We start from the raw sequence: 24567 nt of genomic DNA on the forward strand, positions 1-24567 counted from the left end.
CTCCTCCTCATTTCTGTCTGCAGGGAGAGTGACAGGAGAAAGTTCTGTGGGTGCACCAACACTTCTAGTCTTTACAGGTTAATCAGGAGGACTATGTTCATGTGGATCTGTATTGGCATGTGCCTGTGTGGGGATATGTGTCTCTGTATCTGGAACCATGTGGAGTTAACACCCTCAGAAGGTAAATTCATATTAAAGGGAAATGAGAGGAGAAAAAAAAGGGAAGAGAGAAAACAGGAGAGAGGAGGAACAGAGCTAGAGAGGGGGGGGGGGGGGAAGGACACGAAGGGAAAGAGAGACTAGAGAGGAAAGGGGGAAGAGATCGATTAGAAATTATAAAAACCTGATTACAGCAGAACTTCAGCTGGATTCAGAGTCGACTAACAAGATGGTGAAATCATGGCCTGTTAAGGCAAGGTTCGTTTTGATAATGTTTCTCAAGTGGGATTATGGCATTGAAGGTAAACCAATAAGCAATGGAGAAGAGACTTCAGCACGAAACCTGATGTTGTTCTTCAGCTTACAGAGATGCCAAAACAAAAAGTCCACATTGGAAAGCAGGAGTGAAATCTGAGCAATGGTCTTGGTGGCAACGAACATCACCTCCTGGAAAATGATGGATGTTTGACAACACAAAATGGAAATGCCCAGCCGTGGTCTCTCCCTTCCACAAGAGTGCTGTATGGTGATGATGCAACCAAAGCCCAGCTTTAGTCTCAATCGGGATGATTCTGTGGGTTCATGGTGTTTTGGAGCATTAACTGAGATACACAGCCAGAACAATGATGATAACCAACAGTACTATTGCAATGCAAATTCCTATTAAGATCTTTTTCTGTGGGGAGGGAAGAAAACAACCAGATGAAGCTCAGCATGCAAAAATACAACACGCAAAAACTGCAGCAGAAAACAAAACATTCAGAATGTGACACAGTCCCAGCTGAACAGTTGCTCTAACGCGCTGTGGAATAATACGTGCCAAAAGTATGACATGGGCCTCAACACCTCCCACTCTTCTGTATAGCACAGGATTAGAGGCTGCCCAATGGAAAACCCAGTGACATAATATTACAGACAGGTTCAGTTAATTTATCCGCCAGTCGCACATTCAGTGCGGATGGACCCTTTGCTCTCGACCCTATCTGACTGTGTAAAGCCCGAAGCAGCACTCTCGTCCATCATGGCCACACAGCAATTTCGGGAACAGCTCCAGTAAAAATCATCCTACAGAGTCTGAAGCCCTTTGTTTCTTCCATGAGGTTTCAGACTATGAGAGAGGTCCCGAGTGTTAGGTGAGAGAAAGTTTGAATGGACTTACAGACCAGCTACAGCCTAGCATCATTCAGGACCTCACTGCTTTCCATGTAACCTTTCCACCTGCTGTCCCACAGATCCAAGCCTGGGCGAAGCAGACAATACAAAGCTGACAGCGCTGCAGGAGAGCAACACATGGGTGCTCTCTCCCCCCCCACAGCTATGTCTGTGGCATCAAACAGGGTAGGGTCAGGCTGGCTGTGTAGCTTCAGAATTGCTGCCTGCACAAAGTCCATCTCAGGACTTAGCTGTTGTCAGACAAGGGCAACCTCAAATCCAGGACACAGCAGCCAGACTAACACTCAGGACAGCATGTAGGAGAAGCAATCTTTAAACTTGAGTTCAAGCAGCAAATACTGGGTCTTGGAAAATCTACTCTGCAATAAAATTACACGTTGGCACCAGTTTTCCACAGCAAAATGACAAAACTACTAGAGCCAGAGGACAATCCATTCTGAATTGTTTGATGCATCTGTGCACAAGAGTTTGGGTGTTACAGATGTGCACAGTGGAAGGTTGAAATGACAGGGCGGCACGGTGGCACAGTGGTTAGCACTGCTGCCTCACAGCACCAGGGACCTGGGTTTAATTCCCAGCTTGGGTCACTGTCTGTGTGGAGTTTGCACATTCTCCCCGTATCTGTGTGGGTTTCCTCCGGGTGCTCCCGTTTCCTCCCAAAGTTCAAAGATGTGCGGGTTAGGTGGATTGGCTATGCTAATTTGCCCCTTAGTGTCAGTGGGACTAGCTAGGGTAAATGCATAGGGCTATTGGGGCAGGGCCTGGGCGGGATTGTGGTCAGGACAGACTCGATGGGCCCAATTGGCCTCCTTCTGCACTGTCGGATTCTATGACATTATCATAGAGGTTAAATGTGATGGTGACCATAAGAGTCACTGAGAGGGTGGTGGGTTTGGAGGAAGTGGGTTGCAGATCTGTGTGCACCATAGCATCACTCTGACAGTTCCTTTGAAAAGTGAACCTCCCTCAGGCACTCCCCCTCCCCCCAAATGCAGGAGGGAGGGCTGGCTGAGTGTGGGTACTCTGAGGGATGGACATGGACAGCTAGACACCATATTCCCACAGATCCAGACTGTTGCTTCTCTTCCTGTTGCAAGAAGCAAAGATGGAGTGGAATTCCTGATGGAAACCAATTGTTTGTTGTTTTAGAGGATAAAGAAGATGGGAAGATGTCAGTGGATAGGGAGGAAAATGACAACCAACCAAAATAGGAAGCAACATCAAAAATTACAACGTTTTAGCCACAGCAGTAATCAGGTACACTTGTCCCTGTGAACCTAACTTTCCTTCAGGGTAATATTTAGTATCCTCAGGACATCAGTTCCCTGTGCTTTGATTAAAACTCATAATAGTGAGAAATGGGATGTCACCGTATCATTACTGCCTTAACAGAAACAGAGTGGGTGGGAATTGGCAATATAGATCTGTTCTGTTCCGCAACTGGCCAAACCTATCATCCAATTTACTACAGGTTAATGCCTGGGCTGGGGGAGGGGAGCGGGGTGCCCACACGCAATTTAAGTGACCACAGGTCACATGGTTCCTGTACTATTGCTGAATATTCTGCAGATGGTTTGCAGCCGCGAGGAAACTGATCAAATGCCTGGAATTGCATCCAGGACTCCACGTGAAATCTGACCAATCCACGTACAGCAATGGTGTAGGCTCTTTACAATTACATTCAATTTCTCTGCTATTGTAACTCAGGGCCTTTTGCTTTCCTTTAATGGTCGGAAAAGCCCATCTGGTTCACGTGTGACACCAGAGCCACAGCAATGGATGGATGGATTTGGGCAGCTAGACACCATGGCCCTGATTTTACCGGCACGCCCGCCCCGAGGCTCGCAATACAGCATTCTCCATTGGCCTCGGGCGTGATCTTACGAGTGTCGGGCGGGCGTGCCGGTAAAATTCTGGCCTATCTTCCCACAGATCCAGACTCAACAGCCTGGCTGTTGCTTCTCTTCCTGTTGCAAGAAGCAAAGATGGAGTGGAATTCCTGACAGAAACTCATTTTTTTGTTGTTTTAAAAGATTAAGAAGATGGGAGGCCAGTGGATAGGGAGAACAATGACAAGCAACCAGCAAAGGGCAAAATAGGATTCTCAACTGCCTTTGGACAACTAGGGATAGGCAATAAATGCTAGCCAGCCAGCGACGCCTATGTCTCTCGAATGAATATATTTAAAAAACTGTAGCTAAGCACTTTTACCCCTATTCCATAACTCTTTACTTTAGTCATCAATTCAGTGTGAAACCTCGCCCACACTTTATAATGACTCTTTTTATGCCCATTAGGAAGGGGGTGTCTGAAAAACTGCAGCAGATAAATGAAACACGATCTACGTTAGCAGAATCCATTTCCTTTTTAACATGTCAATAGTTTTCCGTGTGTTAACCCATTGCATCTTCAACATGTTTTTTAAAAATTATTTATTCTATGATGGACATTAAATTGCTGGCTTCTAGATACTCTTCTTTAAATAATAAACCATTTTCAAATCTCCTTGGAGTCGCTCATAAAAGATGGGAAATATTTTGTGCCCTATTACTGTTAAAATCCATCTGTTCAAGATGTCAGGTGCAGTCACTTTGTCTAAGTGCATTCAATCTTTTTAATGGCCACATTCATCATTATTGACATATTTTATTTAGCTCCTCCATCGCTGTCCCAAAAAAATTATTAGATTCCAGCAACTCTTGCTTATCTCCCTGAATAAAGATGGATTTGTTATAGCTGTTTAATTTCAGAACCCACACTTTACCATCATTTCAGGCGGACTGATTATATAACGAGCACATATTTGTAAAACCCTTTATTATCGCTTACAACGTTCTCAGCATATATCCAGTGTTCCTCTTCACTTCTCCAATTATTTTTACCTGCTTATGTTTGCAATGATATTTTCCATTGAACTCCCACAGTGCAAGAGGAGGCCATTTGGCCCATCGAGCCGGCACTGACTCTCCGAAACAGCATCTTATCCAGAGCTTCCAGTTTTAAACTCTAATACCTTGCATCACACCTCCACGAGCTAGGTTGTGATTGCTAAGCATGCTCACTCACTGGGTCCTACCATGCTTCCATATACTAAAAATCAGGGAGTTAAATTTCGGCTCATTTACGTCAGGCGGCACGGTGGCACAGTGGTTAGCACTGCTGCCTTAGAGTGTCAGGGACCCGGGTTCGATTCCTGGCTTGGGTCACTGTCTGTGTGGAGTTTGCACATTCTCCCTATGTCTGTGTGGGTTTCCTTCGGGTGCTCTGGTTTCTTCCCACAGTCCAAAGATGTGTGGGTTAGGTGTATTGGCCATGCTAAATTGCCCCTTTGCGTCAGGGGAACTAGCTGGGGTAAATACGTGGGGTTATGGGACAGGACCTGGGTGGGATTGTGGTCAGTGCAGACTTGATGGGCTGAATGGCCTCCGTCTGCACTGTAGGATTCTATGATTCTATAATATCATCACAATCTAGGCAGAATTAGCTAAACCTGCACAAAAGAACTTTTAAAGCCGGTACTTATGTCCAAAACCATTTATGTTCAGGTTTTTCATGATCACTTCTACGGAGATTCAAGATCTGATTTGGCTGAATTGGGCTCTTCAAATTATATTGATCACACTTCTCAGGCTGGCATTGTAAGATTCGGATCATTACGCTGGTTAAGGAAAATTCTTCAAATTACACACACTTCTTCGGCACATAGATAAATATTTTAAAGTTATTTTCATATCTAGGAGTATATACAGTTTCCTAAGTGGCTGACTGGAGTACACCGACAAAGCTGCAAACTGTCACTGTCTATTTTTCCGAAGTTATTTTCAGTAATTTTAACACAAGAAATAGAAGCAGGAGTCGGCCACCAGGCCCTTCAAGCCTGCCCCGCCATTCAATACCATCATGGTTGATAAATGCCGGCCTCAATACCTTTTCTGTGCCATTTCCCCATAGCCCCTCTATTCCTCAATCTATCAAATATTTATCCAACTCCACTTTGAATACTTCTAATGATCCAGCCTCCACCACCCTTTGGGGCAGAGAATTCCAGGGATTCACCACCCTCCGCGAGAAGAAATTTCCATGTACCTCGGTTTTAAATGTCTGGTTACTTGCAGCTGGACTGGACACTTATTAGAAATGATAAATCTATTTTCAAGCTATATTGGTAAAACTGCAACCAGTTAAAGGATTTTAAAAAAATGAAACAACTGCATTCTATTACACTGACTGATCGTATTGGTTCATCGAGGATTTTACATTTTTGATTAAGCAAATTAATTTTAGTCGGAACTTTAATGGTAACATTTAAAATGCAGTTTGTTTGCTACTTCTTAATTGCGCTAAAGCTGGAATCGCCATTCCATGAGCCACAATTTAGGCCCTAACATCAGTGGAGTACAGCGCAGGTCAGGTCATAAAAAATTACATTTGATTCTCAAATAGCAAGGTTGCACTTCTTTGGATTTCTACCACATCTCTCAGCTTGCGAGTTTGGTGCAGTGATCTACGCGCAGGCTGAACTAAAAGGGTAAGCTGGATGTGAACTAGGATGTGAGGAGGCTGCCCACTGGGCAGGCCGGCCTTCTGCACCAGGCCGCAGTGGGGGAATGGAGAGGAGGGATAGAGGGATTGGAAAGACTAGGATGGGGCAGTACCTGGCGGAGATTCGAGGCCAGGAGGTAGATTGAGGCGAGGTGAAAGATCAGAGGCTAGAGCATCGAGGGGATTGGAGGTCAGAGCAAAGATTGGGGTTCATAAGTAAATGAAAGTCAGGGACAGGATCAGAGTCTGGGGCTGGGGAAGAGAGGAGGTTGGGGGTTGGGAAATGGAGGCCTCATTGGGTGTGGGGCGGTGGGAGTGGGGGTGGTGTGGTTGTAAGAGCCAGAATGTCGAGGTGAGATCGGAGGTCATGTGGAGGGGATTAGATGGGGTGCTCGGGCTGTGTCCACATGCAAGATTTGTTGAAGCTGGTAATCTGGATCTAGCAGGAAAGTGGAAAACTTCTTATCTCCGCAATCCTGTAATCTTTGCCTCCCCATAGCTACTGGCTGAGAGACAGCCTGGAAAACCTCTCTGGTCAGGGGTGAATTTAAAATGGTGGGTCATAAATTGAGACAAGCAACCTCATTATAATACTGAAATTTCCAATTTATCTCCCAGGTTTGAGATGATCGCCTGCCCCTATCTTACCCCCACAAAACTAGAAGCAGGCAGCCTGGAGTCGGAATTCAGATCTTTTAACGTTATAACAACGCACCCAACCCAAGCCGACCTAATTTTGGTGGTTAAAATTCATAAGAACCATAGACCTGCTTCCCAGCCATGTCACTGGAGGTTATTTTGATCTTAGAAAGTATATATTTCCTAGGATGTTTTGCATTAGAATAGTTTAGACTACAAATAATGGAATGGATTAAACTAGGATACGTATCATGCGTTATATTGTATTGGGATGAATGAAACTAGGATAAATTAGGTGGTATGAAGTGCATTGTGCAGAGACCTATAATATCAAGGTAGTCCAGAAATAGACTTTGCCAATTGTAATCTTTGGCTTGATTGTATCTAAATAATTTCAAACCAGCCAACTACCTCACAGCAAAATGTCAGGGTATCGATTGATTTGAAAGGTTGTAACAGGCAGATGAGAGATTCTTTTATTTTCTGGCCGCAAAATATTGAAAGAACTGCAGTCAGTCTTGGCCGCGGTCAAGTGGACACTGACCTGTGGCGGTAAAGTGCACACAACCTGGCAATCTTGCTCAGAATGGCTTGTGTGGGAAGTAGAAAGTCACACAAGTGCAGAAAGGAAGGGCTCAACCAAGACTCAAGTGAAGGCAGGTGGTTACTGTAGAGAAAAGGCCTTTTGTTTTATTCTACCTTCTTGGAGTGCTTGTCGCTTACACTGGGCAAGAGGAGAAGGGAAAAAACAGAGTGCATTGTAGCTGCTATGCTTTGCTGGGACACATTATACCCAAATAAGCTAATTAGACAGATTGTACTGGAGAGATTTTATTAGGAATGATTGTATTGGGATATAATATAACAGGATAAGTGATATAAGGCTAGGTTTATTTGTAAAACACTGCACTGGTATTGATTTGACAAGGATCTATTGCATTCTGATCCATTATATTATGACTAGATTAGATAATGTCAGGAGAGATCAGAACCTTTTGAATACATTAAAATAGGATACATAATGATAGGACAAACTGTACTGTTAAAGATCAGGTCAGATACATTGGTCCAGATCAGAAATAGACTTAATTGAATAGATTATATTTAAGTTTTGAAGAAATTAGACTATAGTTGATTGCATTAAGGAAGAAGTTCAGAGGACAGATTGAGTCAGGTACTGGTCTGGATAATGGGGTGAACATTAGCACAGCTCAGGATCAATGGTAAGGGGAATGTAAAATGCAAAATTTTCTCAGTTTCCTATTATTTCATTGAATGTTCATCAAGTCACCACTTACAGAAGCTTTGCCCTTAATATTCTACCAACTGCCACTGCAAATAGAGCTGGTATTTTCTGCTACAATGTCACAGAGAGCACTCCCCATGAGTACTGGATGCTGCATTGGAATGCAAACCACCAGCTGGTTTGGCGAGGTATGAAGTGTGAATGATAGGACTAGCAATCCAAAAGCTGATGGGAGAAAGGATTCACAGAGGAAACAAGGACGGGGAAAAAGAATGGAAGAGCCACACATGCAGTACGTATCAGCAAAGCAAATGTTTCTCTGCCATGGTTCTATAGGGACACCAGCTTTGTCTTCTCTCTCGTTCTAGTCTTAACTGACATTCTTTGACATGCATCTGGGAACTGAACAATACAACTGGTCTGTGATCATATACCACTGAGAACTTGGGCATACATTACAAGCCTCCATTCTGAATGGTTCACATGACGTAAAGCTTCCACCACCATCCGACCCAGGAGACCGCTTGACCCTCCGGATACCACTCCTCTACAAGTTTGGTTTTCAGGCAAGTTAGATTATTTTCCTGTGTAACATTATCCCTTTTACTTGCTTATCCACTCAATGTGTGTACATTGTGTGACATACAGACATTGCTAATCCTAGTAATATTAGGGAGGGGGAAAAACTGATAGGAAATAAAGTTTTGTTCTAAGGTTATACCATAGAGAGGTAGAGTGCTGTGTATATTAATAATGTACCCTGAGTCACTGAGTCTAATATACTCCCCCATGTATATTCTATTCGCACACACCGTGTGTCACTGGGTCTAGCAATCCTATTCTTTTTGCTTACCATTTTTTTCACTGGTGCACCTTGTTTCTGATTTGTGTGCCTGTTATCTATATACATGTGTGTAAGAGTGTAAGGCTGTATCTATACTTGTGAACTGTAGGAATTTCCTATCATGTAGATAGCAGGTGAATTTCTGTGAGAGATTCACTATGCTAAGGCCAGTGAAAATATACTCCTGATAATAAGTCACAGTAGAGAGTTGAAGGGTGTACTTGACTGAGAAGAAAAATCCAGAGGATTGCTGACTAGCGATTAACAAAGTCTGCAGGATGCCTGGAGCCTAATACAGTCTGCAGGCTGACTGAGGTCTAATACAGTCTGCAGGCTGACCGGGACCTAATACAGTCTGCAGGCTGACTGGGGCCGAATACAGTCTGCAGGCTGACCGGGACCTAATACAGTCTGCCAGGCTGACTGGGGCCGAATACAGTCTGCAGGCTGACCGGGACCTAATACAGTCTGCAGGCTGACTGGGGCCGAATAGTCTGCAGGATGACTGGGGTCTAATACAGTCTACAGGATGACTGGGGCCTAATACAGTCTGCAGGCTGACTGGGGTCTAATACAGTCTACAGGATGACTGGGGCCTAATACAGTCTGCAGGCTGACCGGGGCCTAATACAGTCTGCTGGATGACTGGGGCCTAATGCAGTCTGCTGGATGACTGGGGCCTAATACAGTCTGCTGGATGACTGGGGCCTAATACAGTCTGCTGGATGACTGGGGCCGAATACAGTCTGCTGGATGACTGGGGCCTAATACAGTCTGCTGGATGACTGGAATCTAATCCAGGCAGGATGACCAGTTTCTAATGCAGTCTGCAGGACACAATACAGTTAGCAGATCAATCACGTAAACGCAAGGCATGAGAAACATTGTTTTTCTGTGGTCTCTTGTGATGGGATTGGGAAGGTCAATCACAAATGGGGCTGCCCATGCCACATGCTGAGATGGAGACACTCGCACTACTCACCCGTCGCGCTTTACTCTGGTACTTAACCGCCTTTTTCGTGTCGGACACTGCCCTCTCTACGTAGTCAACTGAGTGCTCAACGTTGTACTCGATCCTGTCTATCATCTCTCCCTGGGCGTTGAGGAAAGAGCACAGACATGTGAAAATAACAAGTCTTCTTAGGGTGTCATTCTCTCCGGCCACTTACCCGTCTACTTGTACCCTGAAAATTAACTGCTTTTTTTGTGTTGTCCTTTGCCTGCCCAACATAATCCGCTGCATTGGTGACATTCTGTTCAATACTGTTGACCACATCACCCTGGAACAGAAGGAAAAGGGGTTCACATCCATAAAGAGTTAGACACTCTGTGCAAACACAATGTAACATCATCACTTTTACTCTGACCCACCCACATCTTGCAACAGTCCTTAAGCCCAGCTGACACCATCGGGGAGCTTCATCCTCCAGCCCTACAGTAACTACTGCCCTGCTACATGGAGCTCATGCTTCTGCCTTGGGTGTCACACAATGGTTCGACTGACGTGGGGGTCAAACACAGCATGCATGCTGTGTCCTGCCTTGGCACAGTGAGCCACTTGCTCTCTCTCTCTTACCAGATCATTCAATCACTCCCAAGTGGAGAGTTGCTGAAGCGACTAAGACTTAAGTATTTAGTTTTGAATCTTACAGACGGAGATCAATGAAGGATTCCTAAAGTCTGTTGCTGCTGCTCAGAAACTGGGATGAGAATTCCTCTGGATATTACATACTAAATGCAGGTTTTTCCTGGCTTGCCCTCAAAGGAAAGCCCACTTCCCCAGGAAAAGGAGCAAAGGCTTGTTTTGCTGAGTCTTCAGTGGGTGCCTGTGATCTCAAACTCTCCCCACCCACCGCTCCCACTCACTGCAGGGCCAAAAATGAGAGGCAGAACAAAGGTTTGAGTCCTCTTCCCAAATCCTTTTACATCCCCCTCAGAATCTTTAAGGTTGATTGGGGCCTTCTGGTTCTCTGTCTGAAGGTGACAAGTCCCAAGATGTAGCTGCAAGCCCCAAGTGATCCGGTCCTTCCAGCACTTGGCACTGCCAAGATTCCTGCAATTCCAGCGCTTCCCATGTGCCGCCCCTTTCCAGTGTTGGCACAGGAAGGGAGGAAGCTGGAAAATATATCCTTTCTTAATGTTGGTTATTCCTTGTTCTCATAACAGCATGATTCTAACCTACTCACAGCTCGCGAATTAACCGCTGCATTGAGACTCTCTGCAGAGGCCGTGCTGGAAGCCACCCGTGTGGTGTGGCTTACTCCAACAATAGTCTAAGTTCGCTGCTGGTATTCACCAGGCTTGGGGCAGCAGGAGAAGCTAAGCGTACACTTCTACAGCAACACAAGTCTGCATGTTCGGCAGGGTTGGTGATATGTTTATGCATTAATGAAAATACTCTGGAGCATGCAAGCAGTTTGTAGCACATGCTATCATGCAAATTACACAGGTTACCATTGCATGCTGCAAATACAGAGATACAAATACCTGCAGGACTCCACCATCCAGTCCAGGGTATTGGCAAAAGGAGAAAACACAGGCTGTTACCAGCATAGGCAGAACAGGCTCACAGACCGAGCCTCCCAGTAACACTGGAAATCAGCACGAGTGATCATTATTACAATGTTATCCACAATCCAGAATCTCCATTCTCTGCAGTCCACAGAGGGCTACTCCAGGCAGGGGCCAGTACTAGAGTCTCTAGTTCTCTTAACCTATATTCATGATCTAGACTTGGGTGTGTAGGGTCAATTTCAAAATTTGCAAATAACTCAAAACTTGGATGTACTGTGAAGAGGATAGTGAGAGATTTCAAGAGGATGCAGACAGGCTGGAATGTGTGGACATGTGGCAGATTAAATTTAAAGCAGAGAAGTAAGCAGGGACTAGATCTTAGTAGGAAGAATGTGGAGAGGCAAAATATCAGGCGGCACAGTGGTTAGCACTGCTGCCTCACAGCACCAGGGACCCTGGTTCAATTCCGGCCTCGGGTGACTGTCTGTGTGGAGTTTGCACGTTCTTCCTGCGTCTGCTTGGGTTTCCTCCGGGTGCTCCGGTTTCCTCCCACTCTCTAAAGATGCATAGGTTGGGTGGATTGGCCATGCTAAGTTGCCCCGTAGTGTCCCAAGATGTGTAGGTTAGATGAATTAGCCATGGTAAATGTGTAGGGTTACAGGGATAGGACGGGAGGAGTGGGCCTGGGTAAGATACTCTGTCAAAGATTAGGTGCCGACTCAATGGGCTGAATGCCTTCCTTCTCTACTGTAGGAATTCGAATTTGATAAAATTCTAAAGGGAATGCAGGAGCAGAGGGAGTTGCGCTATCATGAGCACAGATCACCGATTGTGACAGGACAGGTTGAGAGAATGGTTAATAAGGCATATGGGAACTAGACTTTATAAATAGGGCCCAGAGAGTATAAAGGAAAGGAAGTATGATAAACATTTATACTGATTTGGTCTCGAGTGGCCTAGCGTGTCCAAATCTGGGCACCACACTTTAGGAAGAAGTTGAAGCCATTGGAAAGGGTGCTCATAGATTTAAGAGAATAGCTCAGGGATGGGGAATTTCAGTCAGTGTACAAGGATGGATTGGAGAACAGATTGCGCTGTCTCCTGAGTGAGAAAAAAGCTGAGAGGAGATTCGATAGAGTTGTTTAGAATCACGCCAGCCGAAACCAAGAATATAGGGAGAAAAACTGTCCCCATTGGTGGAAAGATCGCAAATCAGAGGATACCGAATTAAAGCAATTGGCAAAAGAACCGGAGGTGACAGGAGGGAAAAGCTTTTCCATACAGCAAGTGGTTAGGATCTGGAATATACTGCCCGAGAGTACGGCAGATTCAATCAATTCAAAAGGAAATTGGATAATTATCTGAAGAGATTAGATTTGCAAGGCTACAGGAAAAAAGCAGGAGAGTGGGACGAGCTGATTTGCTCTCACAGAGAGCTAGTATGGACATGATGAGCTGAATGGGCTCCTTCTGTGCTATAACCATTCCATGATTCTACCATTCATGGAGTAGAAATTCCCCTCTTGTCCAGAGTGTTGGGGGCAGTGGGAGTGCCAGGGTGAGTGGTTGGCAGTGGGTAAATGCTCAGAAGAAATGATCAGTAAAAGTAACTGGGACATAGGGGGATGGTTGGAGTGGGGTCACCTGTGGTAGTGGCCAGCAAGTGAGAAGGCAGGAAGATTCTGTATGTGAGGCAGCTTTCCTGCCCGTGGCTTAGTGTTAGCACACTTGGCTAAGCCAGCCGCGAGTTGAAGTTCCACTCCCAAAGCTTTGAACTTACAGATAAAATGATACTCATAGAATCATAGGATAGAATCATAGAATCCCTACAGTGCAAAAGGAGGCTATCAAGCCTGAGCCAAAAACAATCCCACCCAGGCCCTATACCCACAACCCCATGTATTTACCCTGCTAGTCCCCCTGACACTGAGGGGCAATTTAGCATGGCTAATCAACCTATCCTGCACATCACTGGAGTGAGAGAGGAAACTAGAGCACCTGGAGCAAACCCACGCAGACACAGGGAGAACATGCAAACTTTACACAGACAATCACCCGAGGCCGGAATTGAACCCAGGTCCCTGGCGCTGTGAGGCAGCAGTGCTAACCACTGTGTCACCATGCCATACTGGAGTGGTGCTGCCCTGTTAGAGGTGCCATTTTGGGGAACAAGCTCGAGAGCCTGAATGGCCTGCTCCTGTTCCTGTACACCTGCTGGCGATTTGTCTCCTGTCCGGAGTTGCCAATGTGGATGAATCAGCATTGTGAACAGGTTCTACTGAGTCAGCACACCATTCACTCTGCCTGCACCGCTGGACACTCCTTATGTTTGCTAACCCTGCCAGTCTTTCCCCCATCAACTGAATTCATGGCTGAATGAGATAGATACTTCCCCCTTCACAAAGTGAATATTTACACTTTCAGGCCCTCTGAAATAAAAATCAACATAATTGGAATTTTTCACAGACAGAAGCATAGTGCCTTGTATTGGGAGCAGGGGAGATGTCAATGTTTGCAGGCCTAACCTCCAGTGGCATCACTCCTATTTAGAGGAAATTGCACATCTTTCACTTATGCTTCTTTTAATGAAGACAGAGAAAATGCAGTGCCATTTGTGGAGGAAGCATGGGCTACTCATTGATTGGAAGGTGATGAGGGCGACACAGTGGCACAGTGGTTAGCACGGCTGCCTCACAGCACCAGGGACCCAGGTTCAATTCTTGGCTTGGGTGACTGTGCGGAGTCTGCACGTTCTCTCCGTGTCTGCGTGGGTTTCCTCTAGGTGCTCCGGTTTTCTCCCACAGTCCGGAAGACGTGCTGGCTAGATGCATTGGCCGTGCTAAATTCTCCCTCAGTGTACCCAAACAGGTGCCGGAGTGTGGTGACTAGAGGATTTTCACAGTAACTTCATTGTAGTGTAAGCCTACTTTGTGACACTAATTAATAAATAAAATAAATGAAATAAAATAGGGGTGAGTGGGTGGGTACTAGGGCAAATGAAACCATTACCAATTAACTTCTTTGCCCAGGTTTGTGAAAATATGATTTCTTGGGTCGAACACAGTGAGAGGACAGTGTCTCTGTAGGAGCAATGAGGTAAATGTCCATTCCAGTGTGTTACTGAGTTATACAGTCAAAGCGGACTCAAGCTCCATCCCCAATCTGTGCTATATTAGTTACTCCCCACTGGATGTTGGTAAAGCCAGTGTGATTGGACTCAGCACCTCTACCCTGGGAGGGGAGAAATAATAAGTAGAGAAAACTGGAAGGAAGACTCAGAGAAGAAGTCTAAAACCTAAAAAGGAAGAACACACAGCTTCATATCGGGGTCAGTCTGTGATCACATAGAACCTCCTCCGACATAAATAAGACCCTTTAACATTAATCATTAAATCAATTGTTTCACACAAGTCACAATGTAAAGTACACACACACACACACACACACACACACACACACACACACACACACACACACACACACACACACACACACACACACACACACGCTGGGTCTACTGTGTGGTGCAAGTTGAGAATGAGAACTCTCTTGTTCATTGCTTCTCTTACCTGGCTTTCCACCAGCATTGCCATGTCCATAAACATATCGTGCAGCTCACGGATACAGTTCTCCAGTTTGATGATCTCATGGTGTCGTGTCTCAATCTCATTCAGTGCCTGCTTTGTAATGTTTGAGTCCATGATGATCTGTGGGAAGAAGCAGAATCAGCTGGTCACCTGGTGAAGACAATACTTCTGGACCTGACCGGATAGAAACAAGGCTTGCCACAGATCTCTAATCTGAACCCTCAGCAGTTTAGATGCAATGCCAGGCATGACTGAGCACGCGGTCAACAAAACCATCACATTTATCAAAGCAAGTTTTGGCCACTCTATCTGAATTGTCTCATGGCCTCTCCTTCTGCCCAAGTACCAGCTTGTTTCTTTTTGCATTAAGAATGCATCCTCTTAATTTTCCTTTTCAATGCTTTGGACAAGTCTACACTGATGAAGCTTGGTGATTCAAATTCTTCCTGAGGTACCAGTTCCTAAATATGGCATGGTTACAGTTGCATTACATAGAAACATAAAAACATAGAGATAGGAGCAGGAGGAGGCCATTTGGCCCTTTGAGCCTGCTCTGCCATTCATTACGATCATGGCTGATCATCCAACTCAATAGTCTATTTCTGCTTTTCTCACATAACCTTTGATCCCATTTGCCCCAAGTGCTATATCCAGCCGCCTCTTGAATACATTCAATGTTTTGGCATCAACTACTTCCTGTGGTAATGAATTCCACAGGCTCACCACTCTTTAGGTGAAGAAATGTCTCCCCTCCTCTGTCCTAAATGGTCTAACCTGAATCCTCAAACTGTGACCCCTGGTTCTGGACTCCCCCCACCATCGGGCACATCCTTCCTGCATCTGTTCTGTCTAGTCCTGTTAGAATTTTATAAGTCTCTATGAGATCCCTCCTCATTCATCTGAACTCCAGCAAAAACAATCCTAACCTCTCTCCTCATACATCAATCCCGCCATCCCCGGAATCAGCCTGGTAAACTTTCGCTGCACTCCCTCGAGAGCGAGAACATCCTTCCTCAGAAAAGGAGACCAAAACTGTACACAGTATTCTAGGTGTGGCCTCACCAAGGCCCTGTATAATTGCAACAACACATCCCTGCTTCTGTACTCAAAACCTCTTGCAATGAAGGCCAATATACCATTTGCCTTCTTTACCGCCTGCTGCACCTGCATGCTTACCTTCAGCGACTAGTGCACGAAGACACCCAGGTCCCGCTGGACACTCCCCTTTCCCAATTAACAGCCATTCAGGTAGTTATCTGCCTTCTTGTTTTTGCTTCCAAAGTGAATAATCTCACATTTATCCAAATTATACTGCATCTGCCATTGATTAGCTCATTCACCCAACCTGTCCAGATCATTCTGAAGGATCTCTGCATCCTCGTCACAGTTCACCCTCCCACCCAACTTGGCATCATCTGCAAACTTTGAGATGTTACATTTTGTTCCCTCATCCAAATCATTAATATATATTGTGAATAGCTGGGGTCCCAGCACCGATCACTGTGGCACCCCACTAGTTACTGCCTGCCAATTTGAAAAGCACCCATTAATTCCTACTCTTTGTTTCTTCTCTGCCAACCAGTTTTCTATCCATCTCAATATACTTCCTCCAATCCCATGCGCTTTAATCTTTCACTATAATCTCTTGTGCTGGACTTTGTCAAATGCTTTCTGAAAGTCCAAATATATCACATCGACTGATTCCCCCTTGTCAACTCTACTAGTTACAGCTTCAAAGAATTCCAACAGATTTGTCAAACATGATTTCCCCTTCGTAAATCGATGCTGACTCTGTCTGATCCTGCCACTGCTTTCTAAATGCAGATGCCTTTACAGATGGCTTCCTTTGGTATCACTATGCCTGGACTCCATGTTAAACCCATCTCCACATTGGCATTGCCAACTGTCAATAAGCTTTCTGATGTTGAGGGAGACACCCCGATATCACAGTCCATCAACCAGTGAGACAAGAACCATAGAACCATAGAAAATTACAGCTCAGAAACAGGCCTTTTGGCCCTTCTTGTCTGTGCCGAACCATTTTATGCCTAGTCCCACTGACCTGCACTTGGACCATATCCCTCCACACCCCTCTCATCCATGAACCCGTCCAAGTTTTTCTTAAATGTTAAAAGTGACCCCGCATTTACCACTTTATCCGGCAGCTCATTCCACACTCCCACCACTCTCTGCGTGAAGAAGCCCCCCGCTAATATTCCCTTTAAACTTTTCTCCTTTCACCCTTAACCCATGCCCTCTGTTTTTTTTTTCCCCTAGCCTCAGCGGAAAAAGCCTGCTTGCATTCACTCTATCTATACCCATCAAAATCTTGTACACCTCTATCAAATCTCCCCTCAATCTTCTACACTCCAGGGAATAAAGTCCCAAGGAGTGAGTCCCCTGTTCCTGGCCCTTTACCAGAAGTTAAAGTGTGATGGGATTGTTACAGCGACTTTGGGTTTTCATTACAATATTGTGGAGGTATGGAACTTCATTCAAAGTCACTTTACAACGAGAGCCTGCAGATCCATGCCCTTGTGCTCCATGGCCAACAGAACTGCTTCATGATCCACATGGCGCCAATGGCACTGCCACTCTACGGTTCACACTTCCAGCATGCATTTGATGGGCCAAGTGGTCTCCTGTGCTGTAATGACCCTATGACTTTCACAGGCTGGCTAAGGGTGGACTGAAAATGAGTATAACTGGCATCGCCCTCACCCCAGGCACATGGTAAACTGCGGTTAAATATGTTTCAGGTCAGCAAAATTCACCAACAGGTTGTTGATTGTGAGCCTATGACACATTCAACTTTACTAACACATCAAGTATAAACTGAGCTAAACATGGTTAAATATTTGTCCTATTTAATCTGATAAACTGATATGATTTAAAACCAATGCGTAAGATCAGGCTATCAGTTATGATCAGATCCAATGTTAATGTAGCCAGACACAATCACACCCCAGCAAGTTGCAGCAGAACGGCTCTTGTGAAGCCTTTGTCAAGGTGACTCCCGGATTGGGGCTCAAGGCTCGGCGTAGGCAGGTGCCCTGGCTGAAAGTCAGCTTCCTTTACCGGGGAGAAATCTAATTCTCAATCAGCTTCGTGCAGAAAGGAGGAGAAATACTTTAATAAATGCTGCAAAAAGGCCAAAGGAGGGCAGGAAGGAGTCAGATTTAGGAGCAGGAGGAGAGGGAAGGGTTCTGGGCAACATTTCCAGATTGATGCTGGATTGAACACTGTGGCTGGGATCCTCCCAAAATAAAACCAAATGCCCAAGGGGCGGGAAAACGGGAGAATTTCCCACCGGTTTTTTTGGGCGTACTTACCTGAACAAATCTCTAACAAAGTAGGGGCGAGGCCTATTCCCGCCCGAGAGGCTGGCAGCATAGCGCTGAGCGGGCCACAGCGCACGCGCCGATCTGTCAGTGTGGAAATCGGCACATGCACACTGCTCCCCCCCCCGCCCCCCAACCCACCCCCATACTCCCTACACCGGCCTCCCCATTGCTGGCCTCCATTGGCCTCCCCAATGTTCCCAAAAATGCCCCCCCCCAACCCCCGATTGCCACCCTTCCCAACCACCCCCTACTGGTGACCTACCGGAACCCCCCACCACCCACACCAGCGCTGATCTCTCCCCCACCCTGATTTACCCCCCTCAATGGCTAGCCTCGTACCCCCTCCCCGAAGGCCAGCCCCGACCCCCTCCATGGCCAACCCCAAAACCCCCCTCCATGGCCAGCCACGACCACCCCACCCACCGATGTCCAGCCCCGATCGCCCCCTTCCCTCCTCCCTCACCAATCCCACTTACAGAGTGGCAGCGGATCCCCCCCCTACCACCGATCAGCCCCCCCAATAGCCACCACCAGTATGCCCTGCCCCCTTTGGCCCCGCTCCCTTGGCGCTGCCCGGTATGCGGTGGGCAGTGCCAACGTTCCCGGTGGTCAGTGCCAAGGTGCCAGACTGGCAATGCCAGGGTGCCAGGCTGGCATTGAAAAAAGAGCACCCTACCTTTCCTCCGATCTCCCGGGGAGCGGGCCTCAATGGTCTCTCTTCCCACCAGCGGGGTGAGGACGCCTATTCCCCGTTAGTGGGGAGCACTTGTAAACCCCGCTTGTGGGAACCACTCCCGGTGGGGGAAGAGTCGCAACAAGGCCCAGAGAATACTGTCCCAGGCCCACTAATCATGCGGAAATGTCGATTTCCATATGATAATCAGCTCTGTGCTGATTTCCGGCACGGAGCTGATTGCGCTACAAAAAAGGGCCTTGGAAACTCGTGACTGGCCAGATACCGGTCAGGAATCTCGTGAAAGGCCCTCCGCTGTTGTTTCCCAGCCCGCTGTGTGACTCGAGCAGTGCAGCAGGCTGAGAGAATCCCAGTCCATGAGATGAAGCCAGTCCTTAGTTAACTTCATTGCAACTGCAACCCCGGGAAGGTTATAACCAATGCAGGAGGCCTCAGGCACTGAAACATCCTTAGGCTTAATTTTAACTCTGTGTAAGTGGATGGGTTTTGAATGAGTTCAAATTTTCCCCCAGGAGCTCTGCTCTGAGTCTTTTAACAAACAACTGTCCTTCCTCCTTCAGCCAACCCATTCCCCAATATCCACCTGCAATCCCCAAATCTTTCCATTCGATGAATTCATTGTTGGTGCTGAACTTTAACCAATTTATTTTGGATGTCATGTCGTAAGTTCATGAAGGAAGTTAGGAAGGATCGTCCCTCAGTTGAGTCCGTGCCGATTATTGTTTGTTTGGGTGGAATGATAGAGGTAATCCTCAGGTTTACTCCTGGTAATCAATTCCATGATTTTAAACCATTCCCCACAACACTGGTTACTCTGTCAGTTTACATAGCACCTGGTCTCAGATCTAATTGGTGACGTCTGCCTTTCTTCAAGGCCATCTGAGCTCATAATTGGCTCTATTGTCCAAGGGGCAGCATGGCGGCACAGTGGTTAGCACTGCTGCCTCACAGCGCCAGGGACCCGGGTTCAATTCCGGCCTCAGGTTACTGTCCGTGTGGAGTTTGCACGTTCTCCCCATGTCTGCCTGGGCTTCCTCCGGGTGCTCCGGTTTCCTCCCACAGTCCAAAGACGTGCGGGTTAGGTTGATTAGCCATGCTAAATTGACCCTAGTGTCAGGTGATTAGCAGGGTAAATATGTGGGGTTACGGGAATAGTGCCTAGGTGGGATTGTGGTCGGTGCAGACTCGATGGGCCGAATGGCCTCCTTCTGCACTGTAGGGATTCTATCAATTCAATGAACCTGAACTCTTCCTTCCTTAACGTTGATCTAGCAATTGGACCTCTCTTATTTTATTATTTCTTATATGGACTGATGTGTAACAAGAGGCATAATCGTGAGACTGCTACATCTGAGGGCCTGCTCTATATTTAGCCTATACCTTAATTCCTAAAAGTTCTATTCCTTCGTATATCATTGTTTTCAAAATGAACCATTGCTCTTTGCCATGTTTTGTGCAAACTGCTTGTGAAGCACATTGGGACACCCTGAGGACATAAAAAGAACTGCTTAAATGCAAATTCTTTATTTGCCACCTCATCAAAATTATTCCCTCAGTCATCTTCAAAAGTGAATTAGATAGCCATCAGTTTCATTGCCGTTTGTGGGATCTAGCTTTCCACAATGCGCTGCAACCACTGAACTTCACAAAAGCAGCTTTAGGGTTGGGGGTGTGGGGTTTTGACACCTCTTCAGTGACACGTAAGAATGAACAAACTTATGTGCACCTAACTGCTCTGGAATATCCCCATGATGTCCCAGTGTGTTCTGAACCAATGGATACTTTTTGGAGTGCTGTAACTGTTGTCACCATAGAAAGCATTCTTTCCGGTTGTATCACAGCTTGGTATGGCTCCTGCTCTGTCCAAGACCGCAAGAAATTATAAAGGGTCGTGGACAAATCCCAATCCATCATGCAAACCAGCCTCCCATCCATTGACTTCATCTACACTTCCCGCTGCCTCATCAAAGCAGCCAGCATAATTAAGGAGCCCACGCACCCCGGACATTCTCTCTTCCACCTTCTTCCGTCGGGAAAAAAATACAAAAATCTGAGGACACGTACCAACCCACTCAAGAACAGCTTCTTCCCTGCTGCCATCACTTTTGAATGGACCTACCTTGCATTAAGTTGATATTTCGCTAGACCCTAGCTCTGACTGTAACACTACATTCTATACCCTCTCCTTTCCTTCTCTATGAATGGTATGCTTTGTCTGTATAGCCTGCAAGAAACAATACTTTTCACGATACGAATACACGTGACAATAATAAATCAAATAAAAGAAACAGGGCAGATAATTTACATACAGGAAAATATCACAAACAGCAAAGATAACGGGCAGGAATTTTCTCCTTCTCTGCACTCTGTTTCGAGGTGCGCGCTTGCTGGTGGCGGGATTTTATGGTCCCGCCATCGTCAATGGGGTTTCCATTGAACACATCCCTTATTGCTTGGAAACCCGTGGTGAGAGTGCGTCGTCAGCGGGACCATAAGATACATGAACGGGAGCAAGGTCATGGCAAATATGTATTTGGTTGAGGAAACAATATTGTCTTGGATGCCAGGATAATTCCCATGTTCCTTTTTCACACAGTGCCATGGGATCCTTTACCTCCATGTCGACAGGCAGGGAAGGTCTTGGTTTTACATCTCATCTCAAAGATAATGATTCTGACCTAGATTGTGAGTTTAAGGGTGGGATTTTCCAGCCGTGCTTGCCCTGAACCGGAAAATCCCGCCCGAGGTCAATGGACCTTTCCATGGTCCGCCGCTCGACCGCTACGATTCGCTTGGTGGGTGGGACGGTAAAATTCGCCTTTTAGTCGGTAATGGGGTTTCAACCTACAATCTTCTGGTTAGGAGGCAAGAATGTCACCACCTGAGCCAAGCTGATGTTTACATGTCAATCTTCCTTTCTTAAACCCGACACGCTGTTTATTTTGTTTTGCTGTAACTTAAAGCGCTCACTGATGACTTACTGTTTGACTGGTTCAATGTAATCATTGTCCTGTGTAATGGATCTCACTCGCTCAGGGACTTAGCATCACGGTGTCAGAGAGAAGGAAGTTCACATTACACTCACCCCAGACGTGAAGATCGCAGGATTCCCACTCTCCAGCATGTCTTCCAGCTCCTCATTTGTGGTTGTTCTGCCAGCTGAAATAAAGCAAATCAGGACAACCCAATCAGTTTTACCTCCTGTACTGAACTACCCTCCTTGGATTATTCACCATTCACTACTAAGACAGTAAAAACACAAGTTCAAACTCAAGCTCCCCGTACTGTTCTCTCATATCCAATGTGCCACACACCATTGGCGCTTTTGGTTTAGGGCAAAGGCAGGTTTGCCCTCATGCCGTCCAGTTGGGAATGGGTCCATAGCCTGCTTGGCTGGTAAGGAAACTGCCTGGTTGGAATGTATATTGGTGCTACCTTGCTGAAGTGTATATAGAAGCTTTCACTGACAGGGGGGAAAGCAGTTGGCAGAAGAGCATGGTAGCTGTGTAGAGAAATTGATGTTTAAGGATTATTTTTAGTTTAGTTTATGCACACCGTCTATCAATTGATCAACCTGATATGATATTATTCCGTTTAAGCTGTAATCAATAGAGGGCTTCAGTATTTGTTATCATGTGAGTCTGCTTAGCTTCACTTGATAGAGAAGTGTACCATGGGATTTTGGACAAATGAGCTAATTACAGGACAACAGCTAAAGAGGCCCCTGTTTGTACTTACTTCCATCTCACAGAGCCACACTGCTAGAACCTGCAGCCTTCAAGGTCAATCAGATGAGCTAACATTCTCTCACATCATTAACACCTTATCAAAACTGGGTGCACCAGCAAAGGAAAGTTAGAAGAGGACGAAAGAATAACAGCAGCTGTGTTCTACATTAAGTTTATTTTAATTTGGAAGGAAAGCAAATACATTTCACTCAATGGGCGCGATCTTACCCACCATTCACACCACGCTCCCACTGCAGCGAGGTTGGAGAATTTGGCACCCAGCCAAATCTCCTTTCACTGCAGCAGGATGGGAAAATCCCACCGACGTGAATGGTGTTAACATTCAGGCCAATGTATGCTTTGCATTAGAGTTTGTAACAGTGTGAGATTTGTTTTGTAACTGGATAATCCTTTTAGACCTTTATCTGGGAGACTTTACTACCTCACATTATATTGGTACACACCCTGTAGAACTTGAAGTATTACCTACTTTGCAATCTTCTGTATTAGGAGTGGTTATAAGCAACTTTACCATAAGCAACTTTACCACACTATCCTTTGTTTTAAAAGCAATTCATTCAAGTGTCAGCAACCACAAAATTCCCCAGCAAAAGGCCTCCAAAAACCAGCCACTGATAGGTGTTTGATTTATTGAGAAACTTGCACCAATTTAGCAAAATCTGAAGCAACGAACTCAAGGAATCATTCATGAGGGCAAGACAGCATAATTCCCATATCCTTAACAAATGGGCAAGGAAGATACCATAAGATATCTTATTTTAGTAAAAGGTCATTAAAGTAACAGAAACAAACTGTAATAAGGAGGGTGGAGCTATAAGTCATTGGCAGTTTGAGGAACCAATGAGGAGGTTGTGAGAAGTGACATCAGCCAATGACCATCACCCTGCGGGACCAATCACAGATTGATCACCCATTCCTTCAGCCAATTAGAATAAAGCCTCGACTGCTGTAGGCCAATCAGAATACAACAGCATCATTAACATGCTGGAGGCTGTGGCTTAGAAAGGGTTAATAAATAGTAGGTTTCTGTGACACAGCCAAACACTGAGCTGGAAGCTGAAGTGTGCAGAGTCTGCTCTCCTAACAGCACAGAAATGGGTGGGAAAGGACAGAACTGAGTGTCGCCTCGCACCCCAAGCTGAATTCAGAAGCAAGAACAATAGTATGCCTGCAAAGTTGCTGTCCTGCTTTGAGAAGTATTCATTTATAACTTGGGTAAAGTTTCCCAAGTTACTAATCAGGCTGTCTCCTGTTGCCTGCGTGGTTAAAGGCACAGAATTCCAGGTGTGGTCTAACTGGTGCCTTGCATAATTTTATCAAGAATTCCCTATTTTTATACTCCATTCCCTTTCAAATAAAGGCCAACATTCCATTTGCCTTCCCTATTACCTGCTGAAATTGCATGCTAGCTTTTTGTGATTTATGAATGAGGACTCCCAAATCCTGCTGCAGCTTTCCTCCATTTAAATAATATTCAGCTCCTTTATTCTTTCTTCCAAAGTGCAGAACTTCATATTTTCCTACATTACATTCCACTTAAAGTGTCTCCTGAGAGATATAAATAGGTTCTGTCATCCTCACCACTTGCCTTCCCACGTATTTTTGTCTCATCCGCAAACTTGGCAATAGTACATTCACTTCCCTTGTCCAAGTCATGAATATATATTGTAAATAATTGAGGCCCCAGCACAGATCCCTGTGACACTCCATGAGTTGCAGGTTGCCACCCTGAAAATACCCCTTATCTCAACTCTCTGTCTTCTATTTAGTTAGCCAATCCTCTATCAATGTTATTATACTACCCCCAACACCGTGGGCTCTTATCTTAATAAGTAGTCTTTTGTGTGGTACCTTATCAAGAGCTTTTTGGAAATCCAGGTATATTACATCTACTGGTTCCTATTTATCTATTCTGCTCATTACCACCTCAAAGAATTCAAATAAATTTGTCAGGCATGATTCCCCCTACATGAAGCCCTGCTGACTCTATGTTAAGTATCTCTAAATGCTCTGCTATTACATGCTTTATAATGGACCCTAACATTTTCCCAATGACAGAAGTTAAGCTAACTGGTT

General features: G+C 45.6%; 1 protein-coding gene across 1 annotated transcript in view; it reads right to left on the bottom strand.

Moving 5' to 3' along the window:
- Positions 1-456: 456 nt before the first annotated feature.
- LOC144501362 (syntaxin-1A-like) overlaps positions 457-24567 on the bottom strand; it is a 275696-nt gene continuing 251585 nt past the window's right edge. The window contains exons 7-10 of the mRNA XM_078225015.1: positions 21828-21901; positions 14687-14824; positions 9773-9883; positions 457-835 (exon numbers count right to left, since the gene is read on the bottom strand). Of these exons, the coding sequence (XP_078081141.1) occupies positions 758-835; positions 9773-9883; positions 14687-14824; positions 21828-21901 (401 nt within the window). The 3' untranslated portion in view covers positions 457-757. The remainder of the gene's footprint in view (positions 836-9772; positions 9884-14686; positions 14825-21827; positions 21902-24567) is intronic.

This window comes from Mustelus asterias, chromosome 12 (assembly GCF_964213995.1).
Source record: "Mustelus asterias chromosome 12, sMusAst1.hap1.1, whole genome shotgun sequence".
Classification (NCBI taxonomy): Eukaryota; Metazoa; Chordata; class Chondrichthyes; order Carcharhiniformes; family Triakidae; genus Mustelus; species Mustelus asterias.